This window comes from Cygnus atratus, chromosome 5 (assembly GCF_013377495.2).
Source record: "Cygnus atratus isolate AKBS03 ecotype Queensland, Australia chromosome 5, CAtr_DNAZoo_HiC_assembly, whole genome shotgun sequence".
NCBI classification, from domain to species: Eukaryota; Metazoa; Chordata; class Aves; order Anseriformes; family Anatidae; genus Cygnus; species Cygnus atratus.
Genome location: NC_066366.1, coordinates 63,251,438 through 63,276,640, shown reverse-complemented (window position 1 = coordinate 63,276,640; position 25,203 = coordinate 63,251,438). Strand labels below are relative to the sequence as shown.

Below are 25,203 nucleotides of genomic sequence, written 5' to 3'. Positions count from 1 at the left end.
CGTCCGCCTGCGGGCAGCGAGCGGCGGCGAGCCGCAGCCTCTCCCGGAGGAGGCGGTGTGGGGCGGCGAGCGGCGAGGCAGGCAGGCGGCTCCCTCCTCCTCCTCCTCCTCCTCCTCCTCCCCCTAAGATGGCGGCAGACCCCGCGGAGCGCTTCTGCGTGGCCGAGGAGCGGAGCGGCCACTGCGCCGTGGTGGACGGGAACTTTCTCTACGTCTGGGGGGGATACGTGGTAAGGCAGCCGAGGGCGAGCGGGGAAGGGCGGAGGGAAGGGCAGGCGGCAGTGAGGGGACGCCAGAAGCGGGGCGGGAGGCAGCGAGCCCCCACACGGGGGCTGAGGGGGTGCCGAGGCGGGCCCCCAGCCGCCATGCCTGGCCATGCCCGGCCCTGCCCCGCCGCCCCCCGCAGCCCCCCCGGCAGCGCTGTTTACCTCAGCGCGGCCGCTGATTGGCCGGCGGCGTGGCGCGCGCGCGGGCGTTTCAAACGGCGGGGGCCGCGGCCCCAACGTCTGCGCTGAGGGGATGGCGGGGGGGGGGGCTCCTGCCCTCAGCGCTCCATCCCCTCACGGAGCGCTCCTGGAGCTGGCCCCCCAGCCCTGCCCTGCCCCGCCCCGTGGTCGTGGGCTCAGGCAGCGGTCTGGGCTGAATGCTGTTTAGGGTGACAGCTGTAATTGGTGGCTGTGTCTCACCCTTATGTAATTCGTGCTCTCGAGTCCCTGCGTTTTTGGTGTGTTAGTAGTTGTCTGACGGAAAGGTGTCTGGTGTCTGTCATCAAATGATCGCTACCAGTAAATTCTTCTCTTAGTTCTCAATTAATTCAGTCTTAAACTACAAATGATACTACGCTATGGACAGCCAGTTCATTTAATCCACAGTGTCTGCACATTGGCCATAAAATGTGAAAGTCACTATGCTTAGTCTTACTCCAGCTTAAATCATGTTTCTGTTACGTTTTCAGTTTTTATCTCTATTTTTTTTCAGTATTTATTTTTTTGTGGGTTAAAGTAAGCTTTTAAGATGTGCAAAACCTCTCCTGTTATCAAGCAGAGTTCCAGCTGGAATATCCTGGGTTTGAACTTTAAAACAGATGATATGTCCTGAACGTATGCAATAGCAGAGGGAAGGACGCTCTTAGGGCTCTCAGGTACCACTGCCCGATTGCCTCTTGTCTTTCCTGAAGTGCATTGCGGTTTGTTTTCTGGAAATTAGAATGTTCTTTTTTGGAACTAAAATGTTGGACTTAAAAGGTGGGGCAGAGCCAAGCAGCTTGTGCAATTTGAAGAGTTCCTTTACTCCCAAGCTGGATTCATTTGACCTGAAAGGAGCTGTGCTGCTGGTGACTGCTGCAAGGCTGAAAATACAGACAAACCCCATGTGCTGAAATAGGAGCCCTGAGCCGTGCTAGGAAGCCAGGCAGCAGCTTTGACTGCCAGGTTGTACTGGGTCTGGCTGGGGTGTTAACTTACCCTGGCACAGCCCTTCTTGCCCAATACCAAACTGAAATTGAGGAACCTGTAAAGTATCCTGTAAGGCACTTCTACAGCTTTCCTTCCCTTTGGGGTCTTTGCTAGGTGGTGTTTCCTGTGACTGCAAGGCATGTAAAGATTTGAATACCTGTCTTACGGTGTCAGGAAGTTAACCACCTCCAGAATAAGTGTAAATAAATAAATGGGAATGACCTGTAATGCACAGAAAGATCTAAAGTTCTTTTCTGGCCTTAAATCCAATAATAGTCTATAGCTATGGAACACCTAAACCACTGGAAATACTCAGTAGTTCTCCATGCCATAGCCTTTAGAAACTAAAATTGGGTTGACTACTGCAGTATTTTCAAAGGCTTTCTAATGAAGGATTATAGGTTCCTGGCACGGTGTGTTCAGTTTTGCAGATAAAACTACTAAACACATACACAAAGTGTATTTACCTGTGTACTGTGAAAATCAGTAAGTTAATGTTTAAGCAGCACTTTACAAAGCCAAACCACTTTACGTTTTTACATGTCTTATGCTGAATGGTAGACTTCCACCCAGCTAACCGATTCTTGGTATCAGTGTTTTTACTCCAGGCTGGTTCTCTAGCAAGTACTTGGCTTCTTACCACTGTTGGTTTTAGATTAAGTTTAGTGGACTTTTGCACTTTCTGAAGCCTGCAAGCTGCATGTAATGGTAGCGCCTACCTTATGAAAGGTACCTGGTAAGATAAACTAGAGCAAATGAGTTGCTTGCTTGCCTAATTGGCACCTCTCAAATTGAGAAGGCAGTAATAAAGGCAAGTAATCAATATCAGTAATAAATAATTAAACTTCAGTTTTGTATATAACTTCTTTTCCTCGCATTGATTTCACTTTTATCTCTGCTTTTCCTTTCTTTACTTAGTTACCATCTCTGGCTGCTTATTCCCTTACAGCATTTAATTTCTTTCTAAGGCTAAGACAATAACAGCACAGTTGTCACCCTGCTGGAGTTCTGCAATTGCATTCCTTCAGACTTCTTTTTCCTTTTTGTTATTCTTCCTCATCGTTATTTCCCATATTATTTTTTATTTTTCATATAGCCTCTTTCATAGCTCTGTTTTTCACAGAGGAATTAGGCTCCTCCTGATGTCCCTAACCACCTGCACGAGGGTGCCGAGAGGACGGAGCCAGGCCCAGAGGCCCCTCCCAATTTAAAGTATCTCCCAAACCAAAAGATAATGCTTTCAGAATATCGAAATGCTTATCTCCCTACCTCTAATTTACTAATACACCAAATTTAATTTCCTTTTGAGGCACAGTGATTATAAAAAATAGTGATTAAATCTACTATTAACAATCAGCAAAGCTCAATGACATGAGGAAACACCTAGCACAGCATTTTGAATAGCTTCAAAAAAAAAAAACATCTATTTTGAACTTCCAGTATAAAATGTAAAATATTAAAATTACTGAGCTGCCTGCTCATAAAGGTAATGATCAGAGCAAGAGTGTGGAGTATGACTTATGCTCTGGTAAGATTATCTCCTTAAGAGTATTCAGAGTTGCTAAGTAACATAATTTGATATTCATTTAAAAATGTATGGTGTATAATGCATAATTGATTTAACATTTGCAATTTTTTTTTCCATTTTAGTCAATTGAAGAAAATGAAGTGTATTTGCCTAATGATGAGCTCTGGATCTATGAAATGGATAGTGGGTTATGGTAAGTTAAATTATTTATATTCGATTGATAAATAAAGCTGATATTTGCAGAGGTTACAATTAGCTGCTGTGTAAAGATTTCCTTCAGTTACATGAGCTATTGGTCATGTTCCTTGGCGTTTACGTAGCAAATGTTTAATATGAAGACTGAAAAACAAGCATACGTACTCGGAAATAGCTCTAGGAAACGTTAATTTCGTAAGTATAATTGTGTTTTTTTTCCTGACAGATGTTTGAAATGGCCATCTCAGGGCTCTGTTGTTAGAATAAGTGCATTTTACTTGTGCTTAGTTCTCCATATATTAAATACTCCTTTTTAACATTAAACACTGGGTATTTGGGTTGTTGATCTATTTACAATTATATATATTTGTGCTATTATTTAATTGTGTATTTGTAAAAGTAATTCATAACTATACAAATCTTGCACATTGCTAGCAATTTAATCTTTGTTTTATATTTGCTGTGTTTACACGTTGTATGGGGGGAGAGATTAACAATGCTTCAGTTTTCCAGTGGTTTCTATTACAATAATTGTCTTCAGCCTAGTAAAGTAGTATTCGTTTGGGTTCGTATGTGTTTTCTGCCAGCTGTCTTTCTAATCTCCCAACTGTTCATGTGTTCCTTGCATATCCATAGTCAAGAGATTTCTTTCGTACCCATATTAGAAGCAACATTTTGAAATTGAGGAAAAAGGGGAGGAGGACTAGATCAGGAAGGTGTCTCATATTATGTATGAAATTCCTTATCTGTTTTGAAAATATTTTGCCTCCAGTTAGCTGTGCGGTTCTAGCAAGACTTCATTAGTGTTTTGTTGGTTTTGGTGGTTTGGGTTTTTAAGATTGTAACCTCACTGAGACTGTCTTTTGATGTCTGTTTCTTCTGGTGAAAGGGTTGGCTAAAGCAACCTCATACCCTTTCTTGTTCTTAACCCCCTGATGTCCCTGTATCAGTTGTACTGGTACAGCTGTTTATATGGTCACGTAGGAAATTGGATCAGGAAAGTGATCTGAGTTAAATATAACCTTTCTTTTTTCAGAGCTATTTTTAACATGGATCAGTTCTTGAACTCATTCACTTACAGCACAAACAGTTGTAAGCATACAGCAGAACACACAGTCTGACGCAGGAATGAGCAGGAGCAGAGAAGGGGAAGGTGGTTTTGCCTGTGGCAGTGCTGATGCCAGAACAAAGGCATTTGGAAGCAGAGCCGTGACCTGCTGTTTGTTAGCACAGCTTTCAGTAAGGACAGGTTACACATGCACCATTCGCATCTGGTGATTAAGGACATAAAGAGCTTTTCCTTTTAAAGGCTGCTTCCAGTTCTTTTAGGTTGGGATAAGGTCAAGCGTCAGAACTGAAAGCTGTAACAATCCTTCTACATGGTCACCAGTGCCAGAAGCTGAAGGCATCGGGTCTAAGTGCAGGTGCATCGATGAAGGGAATGAATGGAAATGACTGCTTCAGGAAGTCTGGTGACGTTACACCTAGCAGAGAGAAGAAAATCTGGAGCTAGGCTTTGAAGGTGGGAGACTGGGCTAGAGACCCGGGTGGAGAGCTGAGAAGAAGTAATGGGAGTGACACGGGAAGGAAACAGAAACTGTGGGGTGAAAGCAGTTGAGACTTCGGCAGCAAAGCTGGAGAACAGAGTTGGAGTGTCAGCACTGGGAGGCTGGGATCTGGCTGGTATATCTCCAGAAAACGAAGGTGTGGAGACAAGGTGTAAATGCTGAGCAAATCACGTGTCCTCTGTCTGTGTATCTGAGAGAGGGAGGTGTAGGTCCCCGTCTTCTGCAGAAATTTGAGCTTCTAGCAAAGCAGTTTTCAACGCGGAGTAATGATGCTAAGCACAGGCTTGGCCTGGTGCTCAGCCTTGGGAGTTTGGCAGAAAGTGACTTCGGTCAGCCAGTTGCATGGCGCTTCCGACTGTGTGGCGTTAGGATTTGCACCATGGAAATCACTGCCTTGTACGCGCGGCTAGCAAGGAGAAGGTCGGGACTGCTGATGGTGGCTGAAGAACGGAGCGCTCATTGCTGTAGCTGGCATTGTTGGAGCTTTTTTATGGTGCTAAATGCAGTGCAAAAGGCAGTTTTAGAAGTGACGTGTGACGTAGTACCAACATCAGTGAGTACTTCTGACCTTTATTTCTCCTGGGGTTATTTCTAACGTAACAGCATTACTGTATTCTCATTTCAGGAGTTTTTGGAGTTATTGTTAATTGTCTTTGCAGTTTTTGAGTGACTAGACTTTTAGCCCTAATAAAGCTCTTTTAATATGAGATACTTCATAAACGTATGCGCAGTGTTCAAGCGAAAGTACTCTTCTGCCACAGGAGCCTGACTTAATAAATCAGCTATAGTTTCTCCTTCTAGTTACGGCCAAAATATCGCAACTGTATTTTTAGCTTTAAGTGCAAAAATTATTTATACCTCTATTTTGGGTTTGTTAATTTTAGCGTGTTTGGAAACAGCGTTATAACACACAACGTGTGTGCTAAATTGCAGGACAATGCACCTAATGGAAGGAGAGCTACCTACCTCCATGTCAGGAAGCTGTGGAGCAAGCATTAACGGGAAGCTGTACATTTTTGGTGGATTTGATGATAAAGGATATAGTAATCGGGTATTGTATTCTTTTTTCTTTCACAACATGTTGTATTTGAATGAATAGTAATGCTGACCCTATTTTCAGAAATAAGGAGAAATTTAAGGAAAATCTCTTAGTTTTGTAGACAAAGCGTACTTTAAACTGACAAAAAAAGGTTCAATTTCTGTTTTAATGTTCAACTCCATTTATTTTTCTGGGAACTTTTGTTGTATCATAGCTTCAGAACTAGGCTCAGTATGTGAAACTTCTTATTTCTAAGAATTGCCAGTGTTTTCCTAATGACTTTTTGAAAAAATTTATCATCAGCCATAATTGAAATTGATTTCGTATATCCCTTTGGTGATTACCTTTCTTAAATGGTTAAGCAGTAATTAAAGTTAAAATATAGCTACCGGATTTCGTGGTAACCAAAGACTGAAGTAGCAAAGTCGTAAGCACGCTATCATCTAGTGGCAGCGATGTCAGGCTTCAGACTAGAAAATAACTGAAATGGAGCTTGCCGTCACGTCTGTTCAGCACTCCATTCACAAACACCGCTGATTTCTGCGTAGGCGTTCTGTTCAGGTTAGGCAGAGCTACCGGTAGTTGGGAGAAGTGAAGGAGCAGGGTATTACTGCACAGGTCTGACAGAGGGAAGGCAAGGAAACTGCCTGCTGATTCTCACGTTTTAACTGTGTTTTCGTGGTGAATCGGACTCTTCCCATATGCTGCTATCTATCGTAAATTTCACTGACAGTTCCTTTTTTTTTCTTTAAAGAAAGAAAGTAGTGTATTCTGGGGGAGGTGGGTGGTTCTTTTTGTTGCTGAATTGTGCCAGATTCTTCAATACCGTTTATATTGAGAACGTTGTATTTTTTTTTCTTTTAAGCTGTATTATGTTAATTTGCGAACAAGAAATGGAACCTATAGGTGGAAAAAAATCACAAATTTTAAAGGCCAACCTCCTACACCACGTGACAAGCTTTCCTGCTGGGTGTATAAGGACAGGTAACACATTAAGAATATTTAATATGTGTTGATTGCAGAGAGGCACTACTATAAAGTGAGGAGTACACAGGTTTGTGATTCATGAAACTTTAATTTTTAGCTCGACTTGCTATGGGATTTTGTGCAACTTTCTTAACTTTGTACCAGAGTTTTTTCATGTATAAGCTGAATTAATGGTAAGTATAAGGCTGCTTTGGGTGAGAGTTAGGAAATTCAGTGGAAGTTTCTGGAATGCTTTGAGACTCGAGGTAAAACTTGTTATGCACATATTACTTACATTTTTAATTTTAACGCACAACAAAAAAATCAGTATAGAAATGACACTGAATTTCTTTTGCATTATGTAACCATTAATTATTTCATGCAATAAAGTATATTTAGTATATTTGTAGTATATATATATATTTATATTATATATTTTTAGTATATTTTTCAAAGCATACAAATACTAACAATTACATGGACATTTCAGTGAGCATTTTTACGTTATAAGAGCCAAGTCAGGCTAGTTAAGTGCTGTAAAAGTTAGTGAAGATATTTAGAAAGAAAGCTTAATCAGTGTACCAAGATCACATATTTTAGGTGGCAGAGTGTAACCAGCATAACCTTTTCATTTAACAAGAGTATTGGGAGACAAGTATGCACCTTTGCAGAAGTATACCTTAAAAATTCACCAGGTGTGAGTTTGTAAATCAGGATGTCTTGGTGTATTGCACGATGCTTTCAGTAACTCTGTTTCCCCAGGAGTGTGTCTGGAATGACCTGCACCATGCCATCATTTCCTAAATTGCCTTCTCCCGAGATCACTAACAGCTATACCAAATATCCTCAAATGTTGAAGTTAAACAAAACTGTAGGAACCATTACTTACGGATGGCCATTTCATGGGTGGAATATTAGGCTGGGAGGTGTGTAACGATACTTGCAATGCAGTGTGTTCTGTAGCACTTAGTTGAAAGAATCTCTTTATAAGCTTACAGAAAGCAAGAGAAAGAGAGATTTTGTGAGTCATAGCCAGTGAGCTGACCCTTGGGAACATTTGTTGAAGAAAGATGAATACAGAAGGCTAACAAATATTGTAGAAGCATAGGGATGTCACTGTCCTGTGTGTAATGCATCATTTTGACTCATGTCGAAAATGACTGTGATGAGCTTGGGGATGGAGGAATACAGAACAATAGCTTTGAGGTATCTTGAAGATTCCCCCTTACTTATGAGGATTTCTGTCAGGCACATTGAGGAGTGTGACAGTACTACCTTCATGTTGGTAAGGTTTTCTGTATGATTAGATGCAATATGAAATAATCTGTTTGTATTATAGTACAGTAGGTAAAGCAATATTTGAGGCTAATTATTACAGTTTATTAATTTGAATTTTATTCTAAAAACAGCTAACAACTTTTTTTTTGTTGGTGTTTTAGGCTAATATATTTTGGTGGCTATGGCTGTAGGAAGCATAATGAGCTGAGTGATTGTTTTGATGTCCACGATGCGTTTTGGGTAAGAGATTTGCTACAATTCAGAGTGTTTTGTCCTTTCTTGTCAAAGCATGATCTTTTATACTATGCTCAGTAGGTACGAAGATCTGTCTGATTTTCTTTTATTTGTAGAATCATAAGAGATGTAAACTTGAGTCTTCTGCTTCGATTTGGAATTTCAGGTGCTGCATATTGCTGGGAGGTGTTGGGTGTTCAGTGTATTCGAAGTGCTAGACTTTGAATGCAATGAAACAAAATGCTGTCAGAGGAAAAACAAAGGCAGTATTTTAAATCTGAAGACCCTTTTTTAAACACGGAACTCCCAGAAGATTTTAGAATTGCTTTTCTTGAAGTAACAGAAGGGAACTTATAGCTTCACAACTCTAACGGACAAGCACTCTCGGTTAATTTCCTTAATTTGTTAACCAAAGTAAATGCCATATGCTTTAAGATGCCTGGATTAGCTAGTTTCCTATAATGAATTCTTACTAGAAAGAAGGAGGCTGATTAGAGTGTCTGTTCACGCAAATTAATAGATACGCATTCAAGGGAGTCCAGACCCTTAACATCAAATGTTAAATATTGACTTACAAGAAGTGTATTACCTTGTACAATCTAAGCATTTAATTCTTAGTATGTTGTGGCATGATACAGGCTTTGCCTACTCCAGTGACTGATTTTGGAGCCCAAAGCCCATTTTCAAAAGTGTCATCATCCCTCCCCATCACTCCTGAAAGCTGCTGACCTCCAGCTAGACCTGAGTTGCTCTATCGCTTTGAAAATGTCAGCATGTTTCTTTTAATAAAATTCTGTATTTTAGTTTATTTTCTGTTTTGATAGATCACTTCTAGGTTTGTACCCTTTAACAAGCACAGAAGATGTTAAAATAATATTTTTAATTTTTTAACTCCTCTTTCAGGAAGGACAGATATTCTGGGGATGGCATAATGATGTTCACGTTTTTGATACAAACACACAAACTTGGTCTCAACCAGCAATTCGAGTGAGTGTTCCTTAAGTCTTATTTTTTGAGACAATTGTGACCTTACTGCATTTTGAATAGTTACTGAGCTCTAGAAATTCATGTTGGGTCAAGGAGTTTGAATATGCTTACTTTTTTTGGCTTCTAACATTGCACAGGAGGACACTCGATGCATCTGAAATGTGGAGAATTCAAGAATGATGTCATGACTTTTTTTCTCTACAGGATGTAGACTGGTGTTTGTTCTATAATGTGGTTCTGAGGTAAAAAATAAAGTAAGCTTCAGAGAGGTATTTGAAATCTGGATAGATCAGAAGGTGATACAGCATTCTGTATCTAGGTCAGGCTTTGTATTTAGGTTTTAAAACACGTGTTGGGAGTATGAAGTTCCCATCAGCTCTCTGTTAGTGGGAAGCCAAGGCACTGGCATGCTCCACAAAACCATTCAGTGTGACTCCCAGAGCGCTGCTGAGGGGCAGGGTGAGGAGGCGTTTCAGCAGCTCCTCACAAAGCCCCCGTGGGCCCTGCCGAATGTGTTCTGCAGGCTGGTCGGGTATCCCTGTGGGCCTTGCCAGGGTGCTGGGTCAGGAAGAATGTCTTGGCTGGAGCACGGCCATTGACCGGTGGCACGTCTCACCTAGCAAAGGCCTCCTGGAGCTAAGCGAAGGTCTGTGGGCAGCGTGCGGTACAAACGGACGCGTGGTTTTAATGGTGCCAAGCTGAAGTTAACCAGTGCCATCCACCTGTTTTGATACGAAGCTATTTGGTTGACGGCAGCTGTGTATGTTAATCTGCAACATTGATGAGCTATCACAGGTAACTGGGAGTTAACCAGATGAGAGATTACTTGTGGATTACCTCCTCCCTTCCCACCTCTCTCCTTCATAAAGCTGATAGCTCAGAGTGAATGATGGCGTATCAAGCTGAAAGAGCAATAGCGGTCTTGAACCCTAGTCTCTCTTGGTTCACCATTCAGTTCTCACAGACTATAAAAAAAACAAAAGGCAAAGAGAGAGAAAAAAACTTTCTATATTGTTAGTTTAGGCCTTCAGTCTTTATTTGTGAAGTAAAGATGTATGTTTATTATGATGTATGTTTAATATGCTCATTATTTGCATGTTGTGTATATGCAGTTGCTGTATTCCCTTCAAGGGCTAATGTTGAAAAATCTTTTAAACAAGTATCTCCTAGTCATGCAATCTTGTTAGAATAAACAGACCAGATATTATTCAGCAATACATTACTTTAATAGTCTTCCAAAGGAGCATGTGTACTCAGTTTCCCAGTAAAATAGCAATGCACACGTCTTTATGTACTGACATTAAACGTGTTAGTGTAGTATAGAGCTTCATAAAATCGTGGGGAGCTTCTTACAGAAGAACTCAGTAGAGCTGTATTGCAATGAGGTCTGACACTGTTTTATGCTGTTTATAGGCTGTTTTAAAACTCCTACAAAATTAAATGCAAAGAACGAAAATTGCCATTGAAAAGTAAAAGCCAGTTTTGCTAGCTTTATTTCTGACTTACCCAGGGAAGATTTTTTGCATGTGGCTGTTGCGTGTTGCATCACAATTTAGGACCTGATTTCCAGAGATTTTTAGTACCAGTTCCTGACAGTTTGTGCTTTGGAAAAATAAAGCGGCACAGGACATATCAACAATAACTGATGTGTTATTTTAGTTTTATGCTTAGGAATTAAAGATAAATTAATCAAATTTCACTTGAATAAAGCCTTGATGTCTTAGACCAAGAGGGAATACATTAAACATTAGCAACTGAGGAAACTCGATTAAAGATTCCTTAGCAATTATGTGTATCTTCTAATGTCTGTGGAGTTTTGGACGTGACTGTAAATTATTTCCTTTTAAAACTGTAGATCTGTCAGCATACTTATGCATGTTGGCCTTAACTTTGCAGTCTCTATGTTACTGATGTGCCATTAAGTCCTTGGCTGACACTTTGATGATGTTCTGAAATATCATTTATTGGTTCTTTCAGGGTGGAGATCCGCCTCAGCCTCGAGCAGCTCATACATGTGCAGTGCTGGGAAATAAAGGTTACATCTTCGGAGGACGAGTGCTGGTTAGTGTTTGATTAAAACATTTTATAGGTAGTAGTTCTGTAGGTGTTATTTTTGTTTGGTTTTGTTTTGCTTTTCTAACAGCAAATTATTTTTGCAGTAGAAGAAAATCCAAAGTGTTTTTGGCCTAACTGGTATGTTTAGTAGTGGTGAATCCAGGATGCTTTCTTTCATTCCTCTGTACCTTAGAAAAAGAAGATTCTGTCTTTCTGTCTCTAGTATTTATGATGAAGCATACACTGTCCCCAAAAGGGAAAAACAGATGAGTGGTAAATTTACATGTTTATAAATCTACAAAAATGGTTTATCTGTGTGTAACATCTGTAGGAGATGCTTCTTTGAGAGTGGAGCAAAAGCAAGCCCGATGATAGATCAGGTTTTTATAAATGGTGAGATGCTAGCATCCTGTGCTTAGTACAGCTTTGCAGGTTTATAGATCACTGAATGAAATGGTAGCAGGAAGTAAATACAAATAGGATTTTAGCTTCTGCTTTGTTTTTCTTTTTTTGCCTAAAGAAAGGGGAAATTTGTAAGAACAGTCATTTCTCACATACACGCTTCTCACCTCCTGATTTTTACCTTCTGGGAAAGTGGAGCTTAGAATAGCAGGTTTGATACAGTATTTTAGATTTATAATTGCAACGTGTGGTCCCAAAAGGTAGGAAACAGCAGACTTCAGTTGGCTTTATAATGTAAACTTTTGTCATTTTTTGCAAAGAAGTATTTGAAATACACTCATGTGGAAGAGCAGCATGTGGTTATAATGTCTGGATACAAAGCCAGCGTCTCCGTACGTTGGGGCTGGTACGGGGAGCTGCAGCATGTTACCTGGCTACTGCAGCCACCCGTCACTTCAGTCCCGTTAAGCCTCTCCTCTGCTCTCTGAATGCCAGTTTCACGGTCTCAGTCTTTACCTTCAGTATGTTCTGTGACCTTGATAAAGAATATGTGAAGCGTAGTGTCAAGATTGCTTGACAGCTCTTTTCTGTGCATCTCATATAGGCTGTTGACCACAAGAGTAAGGCTTGTGAGTACTTTCCTGATAACTGATTCAGGACTGTACCGTTTAGTACGCCATTGGAGGATCTTAAATCTGTTGCCCTGTAGGTAATCATCAAGGGCATAAGATCTGCATCATATGTAATCAGTGCATATTTAAAGCAAGAATAGATTCTTGCTATGTAATCTTAACTCTTTATTTATTTAACTTTTCTAGCTCTTTTTAACCTAAAAAGGAAAAACGAAAAAGTCATAGGTGTCATCTTATGGTTGTCTGTACCTAGCAAACTCCAAGTCATCACTGGAAATTTGGGAGATACCAAAACCTCATCATTCAGTTTTTATAGCATTGGTTAGAGGAAGTTTTATCCTTGTTCTTCTGTGCTGAAGCATTAAATAAATGTAAGAATTTAAACCTGAGGCAGCAATCCAATATAAAATAAATAAATATATATATATATATATATATACACCTACTTGTGTCTGAAAATAAGACTGGTAGGTAGTAGGTAGTCTAAACTAGAGCGGGCTCCACCCATCAGCTGTAAATTTTTTTTTTTCTGGTATAGTTTTGTTATGGGGTGGAAAACATACCAACTCTTTTTAGAAGTGTTGCAAAAGCATAGGTAAGATAATATTTTTGTATGACTTCGTATGAGCTGGAATTTATGAGGAATGCAAGAAGCAGATTCTATAAGGCAAGTAAAAAAAACCCTTCTAATGTAAGTTACTGCGTACTCTTCCATATTTTTAAATATTATGGTTTTAGCCTTTTATTTTTTTTTACCTACAACTGATTTGTAGCCTTTAATCATATCCAGCTAACCGATGAGACTTTGATTTCTACTACTACTGCTATGAAAGTAACAGTGAAGACGCTTTTGAAAGCACTCAGTGCTCTATTTCTGTAGCTTTCTTATATGAAAATGGAGTTAACTGTTGGTTGGAAATGTCCTACAACGAACATACACCAACTTCATCTTAGAATCTGCCATAACCTAAACCTTGTATGCTTAAGGTATTATGCTTTTTTCTGTATCCAAGTTCCCCGTTTTTTAAGCTCTACTACAAAAGCTCTACAGCGGTGCAACCTTCTTCTCAGGGAAAGTCTACAGTTCTGTTACAAAATGGCTTACTCCTGCTTGCTCAGACAGAAACCAGACGCACAGATCGAGGCAGGTTGAGAATGCGCACACAAGCAAATACCCAGCCAGTTACTCAGTTTGAATTGCCTCCCACAGCTGCAGGAAAAGTTTTTGCCTAAGTAAAGTTTTACCTTTTCAGAGCATTCAGAGAAGAAAGCCACCAAATTTGCTCCTGTTTATCCTTACCAGTCTGCACCGTGTCACGTTGCCCTTGGTACAGGCTCACAACCTCGGGATTGTTGCTAAAGCCCCACCTCAGGCTGCAACAATTGCACACGGTGCAGCCGTGTGCAATTGCAAACCTACAGCCAGAGCTGTAGGTTTGGACAAACATATTTGCAAACAACTAAGGAGATAAATGGATAGTGGAAAAGACTGAAAAAGGATCTGGTCTTAATCAAATCCTGTGTGTCAGGGTGAGCCACGCTGGGCTAAGCGAGCTCTGTGCTTGTGCTATAGACATGCTGTTTGATGGCTGCTGTGTAAATGAACTCTTGCTAGCCACAGCTGACCCAAATCCTGCCTCTCATTTAGCAAGCCCACAGATGTGAGAGGGAGAGAAACCAAACGTGAAGAACTAAATGTGCAGCTCAGGACCTCGTGGCCTACCATTTATTTCTGAACGCTTCCTCAGCCTTCAAAGCCTCGCTCCCGCTGGCTTGCTGTGAGCAGGGGCTGTCTGTGTGGTGCAGACGTCTTCACGCCACAACAGAACAGCGCTGAATGTTGTGTCCAACCGGTCAGGGTTGCTGCACGGTGCCTGTTGCAATTGAACCGCTTTGTAACCCAAGCCATGATTCCCATGCAGCCTCTGCTACCTGCACGTGAAATTATTAGGAAAACCGGAGCTCACCTGTGATTCCTCCGCTGTGCTGTTGCATGATTAGATGTGCCCTAAGAGGACGTGCCCTCTGCCTTCTAGTTAATCATGTCTATTTGACAACAGGATTCAGAAATACAAGAAGGCTCTGAGCTGAAAAGGTTTTTCTCTTCCTCGGGTAGCGTCTGCTTCCTTAATAACCACTTGCTAAATTTCAGTGAAACCACTTGGGAACAATATGAGAGAAGAGTGAAATTTTGGAAAGCTGTATTTAGCTTTGTAGAAGAGCAGCAAGTGTAGTTTTCACCTTAGTGATACTCAGTTATTGATTCACTTTCTATCCTAGAAAAAAAAGGAAGGAGAGTTACAGAGGTTAGGGAGCATTCAGTGGGGCCTGAGGAGTTAATGTAAGTCATGAAGCAGGAAGGAAAGCTAAAGACATCAGAAAAGGATTGCATTTCCTGACAACGAGAGTAATTCCTCCCCAGAGGATGAAGTCTTGCTTTTCTCCACAAATTAAGGAGCAAATACGGGGTTGCTCTGCTCCTCCTTCTCCTTCCAGTTCACCATAATACAAATCTTCCCAGGGAAAAGGCTCTACAAGGAACCAGAAAGGGCCAGGAAGTGTCATGAGGCTTCTCCTATTCATCTTTCTGGGAGGAAAGGGCACCTTTTTCCAAAGTTGGAGCTAGAGCTGGTAAAAGAAGATGATGATGATGATGATCAAAATCAATTGTACCAGGAATCATTTGAAAACAGGCTCAGAAGTGTTATGTGGACTCTGTTCCTCCAGGTAAGCCCCTGACAAACAGAAATGGGAGAAAGTGGGAAGGAAGGAAAGTTAGTCCAAAAGTTGATGCAAGTCTCATGTTTAAGTGGAAAGCTTTCATGTAAAGAATGATGAAGTAATAACACAAAGTCTTTTCAGCAGCTCTTCACGCATCTGATGCTTTAATGTATGCATGTTTATATTTCTTTTTATCCTTCCTGTCACTGAAGATAAGAAGATAGATTGAACTGCAGTCCTTCGACAAAGATTTGAGTTGTAATAGCTGTTTGATTGTAAATCTGAGACTGGAGAGCTGCGCAGAGCAGTGATCTGTAAATATGTCACCCGTAATGCCTTTCATCACGCCAGAAAGCTGGTCTCGAGACAAAGCAGATCCTGGTTAATGTTTGCTGGGCTGCAAATAAATGAACATGCCATAGATAAGAAAGATGTCTAAGGAGTCCTTGTGGCTCAAACGGAAATGCAAACCCTCTTACAAGGCTTAGTGCTTTCAAGCCAGCTAAGAATCAATGTAGGATCATCAGCTAAATTATTAAATATAGTAGGTAGCGTTTATGGTTCCAGGAGAAACTGCAAGCAAATTGTGCGTGTGGCAAGTGATGATAACCTGACCGGGCGCTTTACAGCTTCCCAAATAAGGGCTGGGTAGAAAGGCATTTTCATTTGTTAAAGCGATGTTAGAGGACAGAACCTGAGGCAGAAATGTCTAACTGATGCTGAGTTGTGAATTCAAAATGAGGTTGGTGTAATTTCTCATCTGTCAGTCTGTTGAAATATTAGCACGTAAAGATGATAACACATTGATTTCCCAGGGACCAAGGAACTGAAAACTACTCCATCTTCTGCCTAATGCCTAGCTTTGTAAAGAGAGGAAAGTCAGCTAGGAGGTCTTGAACAGCATCTTCTTGAAACCCTGATTTCCAGCGTAACAGCAACTTCTTTCCTCCCTGTCTTTAATCAATGTCCTCTGTATTGAAGTGTGTTACTCCGAGATGATGAAATGTTTGCGGTTCTGGGGGCCAGGATGTTGTTTATTTTTCCCACCCTATCCCCAAGTGTCTGGCTGTGTACGGGTGCAGCAGAAGATACTCAGTAACCGCATTTTGCTTTCTGCATGTATGATTTGTTCCTCGTTTCCTTCAAAGCAACCTGAAGGAGCAGGGAACTGAATAGACTTGTCATGGAAGGCAGATCAATCCACTAGCTGTCAGTTGGACCATATTTTATTGTTACATTCACCCTCTTAACGGGAGTAAAGTTTCTCAGGCAATGCACAAAAGCACTCACGTTCTGCTTTTCTTTAGCCTACTGCCGTCTCTGAAGGCATTTCTCAAAATGCCAGTTAACATCATCTTCCCTAGGACAGAAACGGGCTAGCACATATGTGATCAGAGGAGGCCACAGCTACCCTGAAATCCTTGCTGTTCCCTGAAAAACACCGAGAGACTTTCCACAGCTCAGCTTTGGAAGTCTCTCAAACTCACTAACTGGCTGAGTTCTCAGGGACAAAGCTACTCCTATTCTGACTTAAATGACAAGTCTAGTTTCTGCCTCAAAGGATCTGCAAGCTGGAGAAAGGCTTATTCTAATAGATCTATGGACTACCCTAGGAGAAAAGAAATTGTAAGGTAAGGCAAGCTATATTTCCCTACTTCTCAGATACTGTTTAGTAGTACCTAGAGGAATCACAAATACCAGCCAAGCATATTGCAAGCCGTTGAAAGTATTGCTACCATCTAAAGCAAATAAATTTTCATATATTCTCTCCCCCCTGCCATGTTTTCAAGGCAATTACTTTCTTCACCTCAAAACACAGGCACATATGCAAGTGTATTGATTTCCCATTCTTACCGATATATTTTATGATTTCTATGGCAAATGCTAAAGGGTCATGGAACCTTAATGTTGCTAGTATTAACTTCCCAAAAGGGCTTGCCATTCAGAAAAGACAGATGTAATGAACTTCTTGAGGAATGTCACGTACTGAGTACACTATTTATTAACATATTCCAAGAAATTAGTGAGCAGGCAGCCAGGAGGATGCGGAGTTATGATCAGAACGCAAATAAAAATGAGAGAAACTACGTGTAGAGTATTGAAATGAGCAATTCTGCAATTACCTACTGCAGGTTTTGTGGATCGAAATTCAGTACGTTTCCAGGAACCGAGTATCACAGTTCTTCACTATTAAACTACTATAAAAGAGTAGAACTGGCCCCATAGTGCCATTGTATTACTAGGAATATTTCTGACAGGTTATTTTCAGTCGCCTGTTTTCTTGGTTGCTTTTTTTTTTTTAAGAAGTGTTTTTTCATGTGCTGCATAGTACAGAGTTGTTTTAAGGCATATGGGTACATTTTTCGTTAAATTATTTTTACTTAAATACTCTGTGCTATGAAGGCCTCACTTAAATACTTTGCTCTTTGTTTGCTTAATATAACACAACTGGGATTTTATTTTTTATTTTTAGCAAACTAGAATGAACGATTTGCACTGCCTGAATTTAGACACGTGGACTTGGTCTGGAAGGTAGGTTGCCCTCTCTAATGCCTAAAGTTGAATGTAGCAGATTGAAACATGCTGTTAAATAGTTCCAATTTTAATTTTGTATTTTTTCCAAGAGGAGAATGGGAGTTTGGGGACTTCAACAGCTGTTACACTGTGATTTCGATTGAATTTAATTTGATAGGGGTTACTATGCTTTTTCTGTTCTGCACCAAAGCATTGTTAATGCTATTTTAAGCACAGCATGTAGTGATTTAACATGCTCATTTCCAAGACTGGTACATTTATCCGTATGGAATTTTAGGTCTAATGTCTTTCTGAATACTTTTTTTTTTTTTTTTTTTTTTTACACTATATCTGTATATTGCTCACTGTGCTCCAGATTGAGGAAAGATTTTTTTTTCGCCTCTTAAGCATCTTTATTTAGGTAAAATAAATCACCTAAATATTTCAATTTTAAACTAAATCAGGTGTTAGTGTACTTTTTCAGGTTTGCTTATATACATTTATGGTAGCGCTCACTACACGTATAGAGTCAGTGGCTGTATTGTTAGCTGATAGACAAAGCAGAAGACAAGCAGAAACCAGTGGGTGATGACCACTGTTCTGTTCCTGTCCTCAAGGTAACCTAGTAGTAATTTCACAAAAGACCCTGAAATACAGCTTCCATGAGTGTGTGTCAGTACTGATCCTGCCCCAGAGCTTCACACACCTATGGTGGGCATCTTTCTTACCAGTGACTTGCTGATGGGTTGTGCACCGAGCATGTTTCTCTGCCCTCTGAACCAAGTGCAAAAGGAGGGAGCAGGCAATCCTCCACCTATTCCTTCCAGCTGCTAATGGCAGCAGGACAAGGAAGTTTCACAGTGGCCCTCCAAAAAAACTTCTCTTTGGAGGTTTCTTTAATTAGCACTTAGGATTAAGTAATCAGTTTAATTTCCCTTTTTCATTGCTGGTTGTTTTTAAATTAATAACATGCTGCCTACATGATAGCACTGTCCCACTTAGACTGCAAACTTTGCCTCCGAGTGGATTGGTTATTCCAGTTGCTGGATGTAACTGCTTCCTTTTTTTTTGGTTGTTGCACGGGCCGTTGCTGTTTGACGTGCTTTGTATTGCTTTAAAAAAAGAAAGCCTTGACAGTTGAGTGACAAGTCAACAAGAGGAACTTCAGGCCTTGAAGGAGATGCGTCAGTGTTGAAGTTCTAAGTCCTAGTCAGCCGTATGAAAGTTTGTATCTATCATATTGCTATCTATTCACATTTTTACTCCTGTTTATAGACTGCTTTTGCACAAATTGCTTGGAAAATGATTTCTGGCCACATGCTTCCTTTTATAGAGTCAGTAGTGGTGGCTGTGTTTGAAATGGAGCATTTGTGGGGATCATCTCCAATACAAAGAACTGGGTTCCAAAAGTTCCACACAATGTAGAATAAGACAGTGTAGATAAACAGGGTGTATTTTTTTTCTCTCCTTTCCTTTTTCTGTCTCCAAAGAACTATACTCTGTAGATTAGCTTGGATGAAATTTATATAGCAAAGAAATACTAGCTGAGAGCAGTGAAGTTACGTATTAAGATTTTGAAATAAACCAAATCACTTCATATCCTTTGAGCTTCAGGAATAGTCTTGAATAGTTCTCATCAGACAATCCATTTCCAGCTAAAAGCTGCCTCTTAAAAGCCCAGCATTGCACAAGTGGGGAAATTCCTTCAGACTTTTTTGCTATTAGTGTGAATATTTTCTGCTGTAGGTGCTTCTTGCAATAGCCTTTGCCTTTCTTACGCTATAGCTTCAAACTCCTCTGATGTGATGACTAATGAGAAATTGGGCAAGTTGCAAGCTATTTGATCTTGATAACAGAATTACCTCAGCCATTCTGCAGCTGCAGAAAGGCTGTTTTGGACTGCCCGTGTGAATTATCACCAGATGAGGGTCAAACATTTTATACAGATTTACAAATTTGGCTCTCTGAATGCCGCCAGTGTTTGAGGTTCTGTTGTAAAATCCAGATCTCCCAGCAAGGAGGAGTTGGTTTGCACAGCACAACAAATCCACTTGTTGAATATCCTCTCCTAAAAACAGAAATACCAAATGCAGTGTTGATTGTATTTAAAGCCCCCTGGCTTTTCGTTAACTGGTGTGCTGTAATGATCCATCATACACGCATTTCACCAGGCTGTTTTCCCAACCAGTCATATCAGGTTTTTTCTTCTTCATCTCTATGCAGATTTCTCAAGGAATTGCATCACATTAACCTATTAATCCAGAAATATCTTCCAGCATGGAGTTGCAATATTGTCTTTTCAAGCTCCGTATACTAACTGTTAAGCTTCTTTCCAAATACTCTTGCATTACATAGATACAGCTTTTACTCACCGATTTACCAACCAGCACACAGCAAGCAGGCTGTAAGCTGGGGCCAGACCTCTCCTAGAGATAATTGTCATTACAAAAGAATTGGAGGAAATGAGCCCACCTTGCAGTCACCTCTCAGGTTTGTCATCAGACCTCCGTGATACTATTTTCAAAATCTTAACCAAATATACCCTATGTTCATGCTGCCAGGTGCTTACACAAATGCAGCATCTGCGAAATGTGTTGAGTCCCACCCAGGAGGGTACAGCCCATGTGTATTTTGCATTGCTTATATATTATATATATTGCTTATATATTGTAGCTTCCCCCAGATGATGAACACCCCAACGATGGGCTGCCAGTGTGAGCGGGTCAGGTAGAGGTGGAGAAGACTTCTTCCACCACCCAGAAGTTACATCATCTCCCCTGAGCTCCACCAACCTGTTAACTGAAATGTTCAATATTACGTTATTTCTGTTACTGGGATAATTTGTTGTATCAGTTGTGTGAAAGATTCAAATGCTCTCACCCATCAGTTTCTGGTACATATTTTTCTAAACATCAAAGCCTGTTGTATCTTGGCAGTCTGCCTCTTTTGCCAATTTCAGAAGTGTCTTATACAAGAGTTGTGCAAAGCAGGCACTTAAACATTGTCGACTTGGCTCCAACTTTCATGCCAAATTTAGTAGGATGGTTTTGCAATCAGTGTTTAATTAGCTGTGATTCTTTAGTCTTTGCTTCCAGATGGAGAACTACTTAACAGTCACCAGTAGTGAAATTCCTCTAAGAGCTGCAGCTGCCTGTGTTATTCACCCCAGGCTCCCCCTGTGCTCAGTTAAGAGAAATAGGCACTTCTCGGGCATGAAGTGACTGCTGCTAAGGTAGACATATGAAAAAAAAAATCAGAAGGAAATCACAAGAGCACAAGTTGTGCTCTTCAGGGACCTGTTTCTCTTCATTGATTGTAAAGAAAGTACTGATTGCTGTCTCTGCTGTCGCTCTTCTGCCGCGTTCACATTATAGATTGAGCACACATCTGTGCACGTTACATCAACCCCTCTTCAGCAAAGTGGGGAAAAAAAAAGTAACTGGTTCTTGGAGATACAATCTGTGTGAACTGTAGAAAAATCCTTTCTTCGCCACTTAGGGACAGTCTCCAACTAAGAGTTTGACCCCGCAAGAGAGCTGATAGGCGTTCGTAGCTGCTCTTTTCCTTATCTTTCCAAAATCAGGACGTACCGAGTGTGTAATGGCCTACATTCCGTGTGTCTTAAGTTTTTAGGTACTTTTACAAAAGAAGTTGCCTCTTTGGTTAGATCGAGATATTACATGGTCTGATGCCCTCTGGAGGTCCTTAGTTTTCTCTGCTAACTCTTGGGATCCGTCTGAGACAGCTGTACACCGAAGTGCCCAAACTGAGATGGTGTGAATTCAGGCCACCCACTATAGGTAACCCCGAATGTCCACGTTCTTTATTGTTCACGTTCCCGTCTCAAGCATATGGAATTGTGTAGCTAAATTGAAATCCATAGATAAAATCTGAAAGAACTACATTTTTGTAATGTGACCAGAATCTTAGAATAGTGAACCCACCCCTGTTTTGTGCTTAGGTATTGCCCTTTTTACTAACATTTTTCTCAAGGTTTGGATGGCCTCACTTCTTGAGGGCAAATTCAGACTGCTTAAATGCAGCTTTTCCGCTGGGAAAATATCCAAGCTTGTTCAAAGACAAACTAAATTAACTACTAATTTTTTGGCAGGTTCATTTTCAGCATTCTTTGAAATTTTTTGTTTTATTTCTTTCACCAAGAATTAATATCAGTGGAGAGAAACCAAAAGATCGATCATGGCACACATTGACTCCAATAGGAGATGACAGACTCTTTCTTTTTGGTGGACTGAGTTCTGATAATGTTCCTTTAAGTAAGTAATTTTAAAATGATGATTTTATTGTATGCTTTGGCGCTAACTTATATTACTGTGCATATTTGTTGTCTTTCCAAAAACTGTTTAGACTATTTAAACCTTTTTACAGAATTTTCCTGATGCTTGAGTATTTGAGCCATTTTACTTTTTAAAGAAGTGTAGGAGCACATTTTGCAGTACAATGATAACATTTGATGATCAGTCTTTCATCAAATTGTCCGTGATTTGAAAGAATAAAGGCAAGAGTTCCTCACATTCAGATATGAGCAGAAGAAAATTTTTGATCTTGTTACGAATTGCAGTTAAAAGATTCAAATAATAATGTTGACATAATGTAAATTTCTGGATGAATCTCGTCCACAAAACATTACGTGGGAAGTAAGGTGGTCTTAGTGTACTGTGTTTCCTTTCTAAAAAAGGCAATCTTCTCATGACAGAATATGAAAATAGCTTTGAGTGTCGCAGATACATTCCATTGGGAGGGGACAGTTTTCAAAGGGACGTTGACCTGCTTTCTAAGGGACATCGACCTGCTTTCTCAATATACCAAAAAGAAAAAAAGTCTGTGTTTTAATTCCAGATTTCAATGCAGCAAGCTTTTTGTAACTGAATGGTTAAGTTAAATTGCAAAGGTTGAAAAGATTGACTGATGTTTTTGTTATCTTAATATAATGTCTTATTAGAACACAAAGCTTTTGTATAAATAAAAAGAGAAGGTAATGCTTTGTCCAAGGAAAAAGTACTAATGTATGTTCTTATTTATAGGTGATGGCTGGATTCACAGTATTACAACAAACGGATGGAAACAACTTACCCATTTGCCAAAGAGTAGGCCTAGGTATACAAAAATAACACTGAAATTTAGACATTTCAAGTTAAGGAATTCTAAATTAAAAAACAGTATTTTTAAACTACATTATAGAAATAATTTACCAAATGAATGTGGCACCATTGAATAGTTTGCACTGTTTCCTTATGTGCCTTCATACCAGACAAGACATTATTACTTTCTGTGTGTATTACAGTTGATGCTTGCTTTCATTATGGTGATTATTTGCGTTAAGAGATTTTGATGAAGGATCTGGGTGTCCAGTTAACCTGGTGTTATATATCCAAATGATTTTTATATAAGAAAATGTATATGGTTTAACTTTTGAGGAATTTAATAACCAAAGAGAATTATGAAAGTTAATTAATGTTAATACATTTTTAGAAACATGCAGAAGACAACAATGAAAATGTTGATGCACCTTTTGGGAATTAGAAATAGCTGTTGTGTTTTGTTTTTTTTTTTTCTCTGAGCAGAAGCAACTAATTATGATTAGTTTTGCAGACCTGAATTTAGTACTAAACTACAGTAGCTAGATTTAAGCAGCACAGTAAATGGAGTTTTTTTTATTTCGGGAACTTAACTGCCAACCAAAAAGACCTCGCTCTAGGATGCGTATGGCAGTACGGTCTCTTCCAGACTATAATCCCCTTTCCTTTCCGGTTTAAGAGTACAGAAAAAGATTATTTCTGTCTTAAAAAAAAAAAAAAAATAAGTTACATGTTTTAAACCTGGGTGTTATTTGAAAGCTGCCATTAAAAACAGATGCCTGCTGTATCAGAGTACAGCCTTTATTTTTATCCCAGTCTTTGCAGCATTCTCTGTATTATAATGTGAATACTGTTGAACTGAATGGTTGTATATAGAAAATATTCAGTTTTTCATGGAGTTCACTCTATATATTCATCCAGGTACTCTCAGCACAATTTCTTGTCATTCTTTTAGCATAGTGTATGATTTTAGTCTGACATTTGTATGCTTCTTGCCTTATGTTCTGTTTTCTATTACTGAAATATCTTTATGTCACTGAATTTTCTTCCCGTTTTATTCTATTCTAGGGTGTTCTTAAATATAGCAGCCACTGTTAGACCGAGATTTCTGCTTTCGTATATTTCAAACTATTTCAAGCCCAAATAAACTCATACCTTAGCTTCACAAAATATTTTCTATCTTTGTATGATCAGTGAACTGACAAGTGAAACTGATGCTTTCTTAAATAACAAAGCACATCATTAGCAGTCACAACTCATACCTGCCTTCCTGTTCAGTTCTTTATATGGATGGTTTCCTAAAAGTTAACTGCTGAAGTGGACTGCCTCCTCCCAGGTTTTTAAGTTTTATTGGCGCCCCGTGGAAAAGGACTGGGAAGGGACAGGATGTGCTCTTCCTACAGGCAGCAGGCCAGGGACCTGCAGCTCAGCCCTTACTCTGCAGTTACACTGGGATACCATTTGCGCCTCAGGTGGCGGTGGCACCTGCCTTGTGAGCCCCGAGTGGCTTACAGGCAGTTCGAGGGCAGATCCCACAGTGGGCTACAAAGGATAACCTCCGTTTGGCTGTGCTGGCAGGAGGCTGCTGTGCAAGCCCCCTGCCTTGCTGCTGCAGAAGCACAAAAAGGGATCCCCACGCTGACGCTGCATACTTGGCTGGGGACTAAACCACACACACAGCCCTGGCCCTCCTAGAGAACGGAGCTGTTGGGTTATGTGCTGATGCCCGTCGGCTCCCTCAGTCCTGCATCTTGTTCTCTGCCATCTTTGGCTTTTGGTGTGCGGTTTGGTAGGCTGAGGTCAGGTGCCTTGCATTGACCGAAGTCTTTAATGCAGTAAATGCCCCCCCCACACCACTGCCTTTTTAAAGGAAGATACCTCAATAACGTTTTTTCAGGAAGTCCTGGAAATACAGGTAAAAGGAGCCATACCAAAAGCCTGTCTATATACTGAATTAGTTTGAAGGAGTGTGAAGTACTTAGTTGTACCATAATTATGTCCCTACATTTGCACAGGATTACTGCAGGATCTCTGCAGATGAAGAGGGTTTAAATCAGATCTATTGCTCACATGCCTTTAACAGTAGGACTTAAAATGTAATGGCAACAATACTTAGATATGTACTTGTTTTATATATTTCTATTATAAAAATACACTATGTATCATACACGCATTAGTATATTTTCCTGACACTTCTGCAAAATTGATTCTCTCCTTATTTCTGTAAAGAACAATTCCTTTAATTTCCTTCAGCCTCCTCTTTTAGGAATTTCTGTTAAATTGTTTTCCAGGTTATAGACCTGTGATTCTATATTGGTGGAAAATATTTATTACTTTTTTTGTCCATACATCGTACTTCAGAAAGTATTTTGCATGCCAGCTTGATATACAGAACAAAATGTGTGTTTAATGTACAAATTCTTAGTGTTTTCATTACAATGTGATTCTCTTATTCTATATTCTAGTTAGAAGAGCTGTATAAAAAGGTTACGTTGATTCAGTTTCTGTATAATTTAAATAACATGCTTTATTAG

The 25,203-nt window shown here is 40.1% G+C and overlaps 1 protein-coding gene across 2 annotated transcripts in view; it reads left to right on the top strand.

The window, feature by feature from the left end:
• The window catches only part of KLHDC1 (kelch domain containing 1), a 28,633-nt gene continuing 3,430 nt past the window's right edge, over positions 1-25,203 (top strand). The window contains exons 1-10 of one of the 2 annotated variants that reach the window (XM_035551330.1): positions 1-230; positions 3,105-3,175; positions 5,679-5,796; positions 6,650-6,768; positions 8,190-8,268; positions 9,166-9,249; positions 11,227-11,310; positions 17,533-17,591; positions 21,735-21,847; positions 22,616-22,688. In XM_035551330.1, coding sequence (XP_035407223.1) covers positions 129-230; positions 3,105-3,175; positions 5,679-5,796; positions 6,650-6,768; positions 8,190-8,268; positions 9,166-9,249; positions 11,227-11,310; positions 17,533-17,591; positions 21,735-21,847; positions 22,616-22,688 — 902 coding nt within the window. In that variant the 5' untranslated portion in view covers positions 1-128. The remainder of the gene's footprint in view (positions 231-3,104; positions 3,176-5,678; positions 5,797-6,649; positions 6,769-8,189; positions 8,269-9,165; positions 9,250-11,226; positions 11,311-17,532; positions 17,592-21,734; positions 21,848-22,615; positions 22,689-25,203) is intronic. The other variant, XM_050711049.1, reaches the window with a different exon arrangement.